This window comes from Pungitius pungitius, chromosome 8 (genome assembly GCF_949316345.1).
Source record: "Pungitius pungitius chromosome 8, fPunPun2.1, whole genome shotgun sequence".
Classification (NCBI taxonomy): domain Eukaryota; kingdom Metazoa; phylum Chordata; class Actinopteri; order Perciformes; family Gasterosteidae; genus Pungitius; species Pungitius pungitius.
In genome coordinates this window covers 7,084,520-7,094,068 of record NC_084907.1, presented here as the reverse complement: position 1 = coordinate 7,094,068, position 9,549 = coordinate 7,084,520, and the positions used below count along the sequence as shown (strand labels likewise).

The following is a 9,549-nucleotide window of genomic DNA, read 5'->3' as shown; positions in this document are numbered from 1 at the left end:
TTACTATTTTATATAGATATACTTTTATGTAGTGTATTTTGTGTTAATTAACTTCATATTAATTGATTTGTTTCTTTAAATCCAGTGCATCATCTGGTGCGTTTGGATGCAAAATTAACCTGTAAAATAACTAGTACTTAAATCAAAAATAGTATTTCCCTTTTAATTGTCAAGAGAGTACCACTTCAAATGGATTTAAAATTCCTCTAATCTTTAAATAATTTACGTTAGAGTGCTTCTAAATTACTGTCCAACATGGGGCTACTTCATTTAAGGTTGTGTATAAAATACACTCGCCTCGCGCTTCATTTTGCGGTGCGCTTGTTATGCATGTCTGTACACGCCGATTGTAACAAGAGTCACACAAAATAAAAGTTGAGATATGTATTGTGTGTTATAACTCGGCTTACAAACTACTAAATACCTCTCAACTTTAATTACAAGTACGAGTCTACTTTGGTTATCCGACTTAAATCAATACTGCAATTATATGTTGTAGTTTTTTACTGCTAATATTACTGTTAATAAAACACCACTTTGAAGCACCACTGCGATAAAAACCGGATTATACTTGGGGGCAAGAACACATATAAATGCAAAAAAACAAACGTTAAAAAGAACATAACAGTTTTACAAATTTACATAAATCGCTCTTGCACTTCCTAGTGCCGTCTGATATCTCAAATCAAGCGCTCCTCGTTTGTACCTGAACCGCCCACCGACTATTTGACGAGTCCGGCCGCTGGCTGAGCTCGAGCGCCGCTCGTTTCGTAGCACGCTGTGTACCTGCTGCCGGGAGGTCTCAGCGCTGCCCAGGAGTTAGACAGACGTTAACATTTAGGTTTAGTAATCCGCTGCAACGCCGGAGACCTGCAGATGTTTATACTTTAATCCAAGTGGTACCCGATCGCCTTCGGGAGCAACTTCCCTCCGAGCGGCGACAGAGCTCACGCGCGGAGGAATGAACTTGCGTGAAAAAATACGACAAAAAAGAGAAAAAGACAACAACGTTGTGTGGAGATGGAGAGCCTAAATGATCGTCCCGCGGGGAAAGCTGCGTGCCAGGTGACTGTGAAGAGACAAGCCGTGAAGAGACACCACCACAAACACAACCTGAAGCACAGGTACGAGTTCATGGAGACCCTCGGCAAAGGAACCTACGGCAAGGTGAAGAAGGCCGAGGAGAGATCCGGGCGACTGGTGAGAACCGATATGATCTCTATATATATATATATATATATATATATATATATATATATATATATATTTGTATTTGAGAGCAAGTGGAATTGCCCGTTGGCTTTGTTATCTGATCCGCCACCTGTTGGTTGGAGATATTGGGCTATTTTTACACGTCCGTTCACAGGTAGTGCACTAGGAGTTTGGATTGGCCTCACATGTGTCCCCGTAGAGGAGCATTACTGAATTATAAGGTACTAAAATAGGTTGTGTCAGTTTACAAACCAGAAGACGTGAGACATCATTGTTGGGGGGGGTGCTTTGTGCTTTCGAAACATTGCATCCACTCTGCATTTTGTTAAAAAAGAATTTTTTAAAAGACTATTTAATGGTAAATATTTTTAATGTTTTGTGACTTAATCGTTTAATTTTCCGCTCCACTGTCTCACATCGTATGCTATTGGGGTTTGGAAAAGAAAAAGTCATTTGTGTAAACTTAAACACAAACCATATATTGTGAATTTCCCCATTGTGGGACTAGGAATATCTTATCTTATATCAAGTAATCCATTTTTAGTATCCTAGAGTAATGTTAGAAATCCAAACTAATGACTGAAGCCAAAATGGATTTCCTGTAAATCTGTAAACAATATATTTTACACAGTCACCTCCTAATGGCATAGAAGGAAGTAAGCAGTGTGTTTCTTTGAAATCCCTCAGTGACTTTATCCCTGCAGGAAATTTTAAAAGGAAAATTAGGTAACTTTCATTCTTTGGCAGAGAGCAGGGGGAAACCACTCTCGTTGGACTCTGGTTCCCTGTGACCTGAGGCCAAGCGGGAGGTACTTAAACTAAACAGGCCGGACAGAGATAACCCCTTTTTAAAGGAGCACGTCGCAATCTTTATTTGAAAGATATTTAGTGTAAGCCAATAAGAATACATGTCTTATTAGTCATTTATTTTCTTGAACTAATGCAAACAAACGGTTCAACAGAAACAAAACCTTATAACCTCCCTGAAGGTTAACTGCACGGCTCTTGCATTATGCTGCATTTAGTTAAGTTAGTTTAGCCAAGATTTACATACTAAATTGGCAATTTAGTTTGATCAAATATGACAAGTTGTTGTTGTTTTACACCTGATGATTAGCTTTCTGTTAGATCTTCCGTCTGTTTTTCTTCAATGAAGTAATTTATCCAACATCACAAGACATTATGCCAGATGTCTAAAAAGAAAAGGCACACCTGAAGTGGATGACCTCAGAAATAGTGACTCATCAAAAACACAGATACTTGGCGTGAAAGTTAAGTCCCGACTGTCAGTACCTTTTTGGCTCAGCGGCCAAGTCATGTTTATCGGAAATGCTCTCTGTCATCTTGGGTCTTATGAGTGAAAGCGAATGGAGGTCACAGAAGTTATTCAGGAATTTCCCTTCAGTGCCTGCAGTAAACCGGGACTGAAACCGGTTTAGCCTTGTTGTGTACACACACCCACCTCCGATCAGACCCGCTGCTGCTACGCTTTGCTCTCATAGGATGTGAGTTGGTGTCTGCGTGTCATCTGCCTGGTCATCGGGCCTCAAACCCATGTTGAAATGTCGGAATACTGATTACCCCATATGTATGTTTTGGAACTCAAACGGCAGTTTGCATACAACAGGAACCAGGGGAAGAGAATAAAGCGCTTCGTTTGTATCCCCCTACTTGTTGGTATTGACAACAGTAGACAACGATCTGTCATTTGACACGGGGAGTGACCCGGCACAAAGGACGGCTTAATCTTGGGTGCGTTGCGGCACTGCAGCTGTTGCCATTATCTAAATTTACAAGTTAGATTCCACAACCAACACACATGATCAACTTTACTGCCAGTTCAATGTACCTTGTGTTCACCTTTCAGACAATTCCCAATTACTTTAGTTAGCTTTTTAAATCCAAAAGGGTCACATCCTGGTCACATGGCTGAGGGAAGCTTTGCAAAAGTAACACCGGAGAGTGGAACTCGTTGTTAAATACCAAATATTCCTCCCCCCGTGCCTATTGCGTGGAACAAGCTGAGTAAAAAGGCCGGACACGCACCGACAGATAACTGCAGAGGGGTGTGAACTCATCGTGAGTGTGAGTTCAGCTCGTCTGACAGATATGCAAACAAACGCAGGAAGCCACAGTTCCCGGAATCAGGAAAAAGGGGGTCTGTGTGGTTTGAATACAGTGCTGACCCGGGGGGGGGGTCAGACAGTGACTCATGACTTTGCGTTGCGTGCTGAAACTGATGTGACAGCTCTTCCCTTTACTCCCCCTCCCTCCCCCATGTGTCTGTGGCCTTGAGGTTAAGGGAGGAGAGGAAACAAGGACACCCCACCACCTCGTGCCCCTTGACACCCGTCAACTTGGGGTGGACGGATGACGCACTTGCTGCACAGAGGAATCTCGAGCGTCTGAGCTTCCAATAGGCAAACAGAGCATAAAGACATGTTCAAAGCTAGTGTGTGTGTGTGAGTCGGGGCCCCAACAGAGGCTGGGTATAAATTTCCTTACAACACAAGTCTCACTGACGTACGAGCAGACAATAGATTTTTCTTCTAGAGACAATGGACAAATGACACTGTCACCGGAGAACGAGCCTCAGCGTGAAGGGAATTTCTCATCAATATTTTGTTCTTCTTCTTTGTCCCCTCGGTTGTGCTGAAGAAATATTATAGTATAACTATTTACTGACTTCTATTGCAAATTGCACCGCAGCTGCTGACCATTTGTGTTTTCTTTTTCACTAAAGTGAGAGTATGTAACTCTAGAAACGGTAATCGACACAAAACGACACGTAAGTGGAAAACAAATACACCCGTGGTCATTTCATTACACTCGGTGGTTTCACTAGTGCAGCCTCACTTGGTTTTGTCATTCCAGAGTTCAATGGTGGCAAACTGGAAGTTAGATTTCGCTCTGTAACTAACATTACCAACTCGGTTCACTGACTCCTAAAGACCTCTTAACTCGATCACCTGTTCTTAAATATTTACCCGTTTTGCTGCTTTTGTCACTTTAGGCCCAAACAGCTGCTGTTCATCAAGACCTTTTCTTTTAAAGTAACTATTTGACTCCTCAAACAGATGCAAAGCTGTGTTGTTTCATTGGTGGCAAAGTATAATTTCCTTTTTCTTTCTTTTTTTAGGTTGCCATAAAGTCGATCCGAAAGGAGAAGATAAAGGACGAGCAGGACCTGGTTCATATTCGCAGAGAAATTGAAATCATGTCGTCACTCTGCCATCCGCACATCATCACCATATATGAAGGTACAGTATTCAACAATGTTTTTGGGGTTTAGTTTTGATGGGTTTTTTTTGCCAAAGCGGACTTTATCTCCGACATGTGAAGTGAAACGTGATACCTGGAATGTAGACAACTCTTCATTGGTCTCTGTTTGTAGATTCGGAGCTTGGTCACGCAAGTCTTTTGTGCTGAGGAAAGATGTTACATAAGCGCCAATGCTCTGCTGTTCCCCCGAAAGCACTGCAGGAAAATGTGCAGCGCCTTGTGTCTTGCAGTGTCCCTCACGCCTGATGAGGTGGTCACCGTTCAGTGTTTGTCCACCTCGGTGCGTGCTTGCAACACGGTCATCAAGGGGCCCCCATGAATCATAATCTTTAATCAGATGTTTTAATGACGTGCCTGCATAGAAAACTGACATATAAGTTGGCCCTGTAGTGAGTAACGAAATGTAGTTTATTTCAATTTGGGTGACAAAAACATAAAATGTCATTCATTTATTTATTTATTTATTTTTTACCTTTTTGAAGTATTTGAGAACAAGGACAAAATTGTGATCGTGATGGAGTACGCAAGCCGAGGCGACCTGTACGACTACATCTGTGACAAGAGGAGCATCTCTGAACGCGAGGCCAGGCACTTCTTCAGGCAAATAGTGTCCGCTGTGCACTACTGCCACCAGGTAAGGCAGTGTGTCTAAAGCCGGCGCCTTCACACAGGACATTTGTCGTTCTTACCTGTTGCTAAGGTAGCGTATATATATATCTCCGCCCTCTTTACGCATGGCTGCTACGTCGGGGCTATTGACGCAGACCTCCACTCAGACCGGCTGCTCTGCTAGCTGTTGCTGGGGGGGTTTCTGGCAGTACACTGCCACCCCCAAAGTTACATAATGGGCATTATTCCCTGTGTGCTGATCTGTGAGAGCCACGCAGGGGGAAACGAGCAGTCGGACTGCAAAGTGCTCCCGTCGGGGGCCCGTGTGGCTCTGTAATTACAAACATTTACGGCACAGTTTCAGTGTTGCTGTACTGTATTAACAGAGCTAGTAGTTCCCCATCTGTTTTATTGTGCGAAAGCGGGCAGGAAAAGACTAGAATTCCTCATAGCATACATCTTATATCTTAAGAACTGCACTTCATCACTACGTCGTAACAATAAACGAATGCTACATAGGACAACCTAAGAACAATGTGTGGTTGTTGCTACAAGTGCTGCCCGTACGTAATGGTTGACCTGCAATGTTCGGAAGCAAAACGCATTCACACTGCGCTTGAGTCAGAGGCATGCCCCCCCACAGAGTGCAGGACAATGAGGCATAGCTGACATACCAGGAATAGAAAACTTCACTCAGAAAAGAATGTGTTCTGACCCAGTAAACACTAATCCTTTTTAAATCATATATTTTAAATCATACATTTACTATCTCTGTAATGGCCTAAGTGTAGGATATTATTATGCTTAATAATTTTATAATAATATATTTTTTTCCCCCCCAGAATGGAATAGTACACCGGGACCTGAAACTGGAAAATATTTTACTAGATGGCAACGGTAATGTGAAGGTATGTGTATGGGCCATGATCCAACAAAAACTCACACACACACACACACACATAAAAGTTTCTAATCATGGGATAAAATCTGTAGTTTTAGGGTATTATAAATTTGTGTCGATGGGATTAGGAATGAAAGCAGATGGTGGTTCCTTCAAAAGTAATTTAAAAGTAACTTTTAACTCTTTAAAGTCAAAGCAGTACGTTTTATGAGTAATTGATGAGTTATGTTGGCTTGTATGAATATCTTTTTCGGTTATTTCCTTTCTGCAGTAATCTGATGATGATGCAACAGGTCGGACTGTTGCTCAGCCTGACTTCCCTTCGTTGTTCTTGCAGATCGCAGACTTTGGGCTGTCAAACCTCTTCCATGGTGATGAGTACCTTCAAACCTTTTGTGGAAGCCCTCTGTATGCTTCCCCAGAGATCGTCAACGGGCGGCCGTACCGTGGGCCGGAGGTGGACACCTGGTCTCTTGGTGTGCTGCTGTACACCATGGTTCATGGTAATATGCCATTCGATGGAAACAACCACAAGGCATTGGTCCAACAGATAAGCACTGGAAACTATCGTAAACCCATCAATCCCTCTGGTAGGTCTTTCAGCCGAACTATTCTTTGACCCATTATTTTGTATATATTTATTTTCTTCCTCATGTCAAAATGTGTTTCTCTGTTGCTCTCTCTCAGATGCATGTGGGCTCATCCGTTGGATGCTCATGGTCAATCCTGAGCGCAGAGCCACGATCGAGGAGATTGCAGGACACTGGTGGCTCAACTGGGGCTACCAGCAGCCATTACTGGCCGAGGCAAAGAGCGGTCCGGTGGAGCAGACCTCTCCGCCAGCCTCTCCGTCAACGTCATATCCCGCCGGGCTGGCCCTCGTTGGAAGTTGGCTGCGCCGAACATCCAGGCCTTTGCTGGAGAACGGCTCCAAGATGCGCTGCCTGCTCCGCCCGCAGGGCAGCGGAGGGGACGTGGTCCGGCAGCGGTCCCTGCGTCGGTCCCGGAAGGAAAATAACGTCTCCCAGACCATTCATGAGGTAGGCACGGAGAGTCGTCCCTGCAAGGGGATATTAAAGAGACGCAACAGTGTGAAACAGAAGGCCACGAGTGAAGTCCCTGCTGTAGGTTCAGTGGAGCCACCGAAGCATTTGGGTTTGTCCGCCCCAGCCGAGGCTCCTTCAGCCGCTCCGCTGCCTCGCAAAGGTATCCTAAAGAAGCGAGCGGGGCAAGAGTCTGGGTACTACTCCTCCACCTCCTCCTCCTCCCCCGAGAACAGCGACTCTGGCTGGGCCTCACAAACTAAAGAGTGCCCTTCGGCGCCAACTCGTAGGAAGGGCATCTTGAAGCGCAACGGCAAGTTCTCCTCGGGCAGGCTGCAGGAGTTCGGCTCTCTGGACCAGCTGGCGGCGTCGCTACCCTGCGCCGGCTCGAGGCCCGGCGCGGCCGTCAGCGCGGACAGCATCCTGTCCTCGGAGTCCTTCGACCAGCTGGACCTGCCGGACCGCGTGGGACCTCCGTCGCGAGGGGAAAAACCAGCCAAGTCGAGCATGAGAGGATGCGTGTCTGCTGACAACCTGCTGGACATCATGGAGGACGGGATCCTTGGGGACCGGCCTCTGAGGCCTTGGAACTGCTACAGGTCCGGAGTGGCTGACAGCGCCTTTTCCATCACAGACTGTGATAATGTAACCGAGGCCTACAAACGGGCCGTGGCTGTGCGAGGCTCTGCAGCAAGCTGAAGACCTGTAACTGGCGTAAGACCCTAAAAACTACTACTACTAAACACTACTGAAGACCCGTTTGCCAGTGTGCATAGAATTACATCACCGGCACACTGTTAATCATTTTGGCCAACTTCAGGAACTGCACATTACCAAAAAAGCAGAAAAGCTTGTTGTTAGATGTCTGACTGACTGTATTTTAGATGGGGATGAATGTTTTTATGTATAATTAATAGCTTGTAATTTGAATTTAGAGTAAAACATGTGGAAAATATCCAGGCAGCACAGCATTCTTACAAAAATGATGCAGTTTAAAATTTCCATTTCAAAGATTCTCAGGAGAGAAGCGCTGCATTTCAGTTTCAACAAAAAGAGATTATTATCAGTCCCTCAGGAACCAGAACGGTAGCCTTCAATATGAACAAAACAAAAGCTCGCCAAACCTATTGCTCATTTACAATAAACCAAGAAACTGACATTAGGAGACACAATAGGACTTCTGTTTATAGATTGCTTCAGCTACAAAGTCGATGTCTTTTATTGTCGATGTGGCGGTTTGAGAAAGTGTTTGACTTAACCGCTTTATGGATTCTTGCCTGAATGCCATCGTCTGTCATCATTCTACTTATCTTGGAGGACGGTAATGAAGCTGTGCTTTATTACCGTCCTCCAATGCTATGACGGGTATAATACAGCTTTTACTATCGTATTTGTTACGACGTGGGGAGAATTAAGTTTAATGAATACCAAAGAGTACGTTTGCCAATGTCTGGTGTTTTTTGGTGTCTATTAAAGCAACAGCAAAAAGTGCCAATAGGATGTTTGTAAAAGGGACTTCAGCTCTCGAGTGCATTGTTTTTTTTTGTTTTGTTTTAATTCTTGTTTGGATAATGACTTGAAAAACAATCCATGTTTGACTCCCATCGAGCTCAACTAGTTAAACCGGTTATTGCTCGCCAGCCTGTGCTGATGCACATGGACAGATTGCCCTTCACTCTTCATATGGGTGGCACTTGCAAAGGAAAGGTGGGGCTGAAGTAAATGACAAAACGGTGAGGTGTGATTTGAAAGTGTACAACGTGTGACCTGTGATGAAGCCTAACTGTATGGAACTTTTTAATTTAACATATATAAACTTTAGAAGTTTTATCCTGGTGACCCTTTTTAAAGGTCAATCAAAGCTTAAGTACAACGTTTACAACTAAAATCATGCAAAATGCTTGCTAATAATGAGCATTAAGTCTTAAACAATATCTGGTTCCTACTCCTGCTTGATAAAATATGTACTAGTAATGGGAGAGATTTACATTGGTATGTTTCTGTGTATCATGCTGCACACTGGAGTTACTTTATTAGATCGACGTGCTGGCATTTACAGTAGAACATCAGACCATTCAAACCACATGTCGTCATTTAAGGTTTTGAGTTCTTGTAAATGAAAGTTGCACAATCAGTTTCTGAGGCTGCAAAACCTTGTGTTCAAAAACTGGAATTGCAAAAAAAATAAATGTTTTCAGTTATTTATGGTGTTTATTTTTGCCACACTGTCAGTCTTATCAGGAATTTTAAACTGAATTGTCATTCATTTCTAATGTCCTAGACAACGGATTTATTATTCAAGGTGGTATCTTTTTCTTTTGTTCAATATATGTGCATTTCATCAGGGCCCCTGACCCTTTGTCCCAGATGTTGTAGGTATGCAGACTCTGTTCATGTATTTTATTTCACTAACAGCAACAAAAACCATCTTTGCCAAAGATACTGGGCTTATTAATAATACGACCCTGTGATCTGCCATGCTGTCATGACGGGAGAATAAAG

At 43.6% G+C, this 9,549-nt stretch overlaps 1 protein-coding gene across 1 annotated transcript; it reads left to right on the top strand.

Moving 5' to 3' along the window:
* The first annotated feature begins 115 nt into the window (after positions 1–115).
* Positions 116–9,399, top strand: nuak2 (NUAK family, SNF1-like kinase, 2). Its single transcript, XM_037490691.2, has 6 exons — positions 116–1,200; positions 4,352–4,472; positions 4,977–5,128; positions 5,946–6,011; positions 6,342–6,594; positions 6,692–9,399. Exons 1-6 carry the CDS (start codon positions 1,021–1,023, stop codon positions 7,744–7,746), a joined length of 1,827 nt encoding a protein of 608 aa, XP_037346588.2. The 5' UTR covers positions 116–1,020; the 3' UTR covers positions 7,747–9,399.
* The last annotated feature ends 150 nt before the right edge of the window (positions 9,400–9,549 follow it).

Excerpts from the sequence above, each read along its gene's own strand:
- nuak2 (XM_037490691.2), top strand. The coding sequence starts at position 1,021 with ATGGAGAGCCTAAATGATCGTCCCGCGGGGAAAGCTGCGTGCCAGGTG. Across the intron at positions 1,201-4,351 it reads AGGAGAGATCCGGGCGACTG|GTTGCCATAAAGTCGATCCG; the intron begins GTGAGAACCGAT and ends TTCTTTTTTTAG. Across the intron at positions 5,129-5,945 it reads CTGTGCACTACTGCCACCAG|AATGGAATAGTACACCGGGA; the intron begins GTAAGGCAGTGT and ends TTTCCCCCCCAG.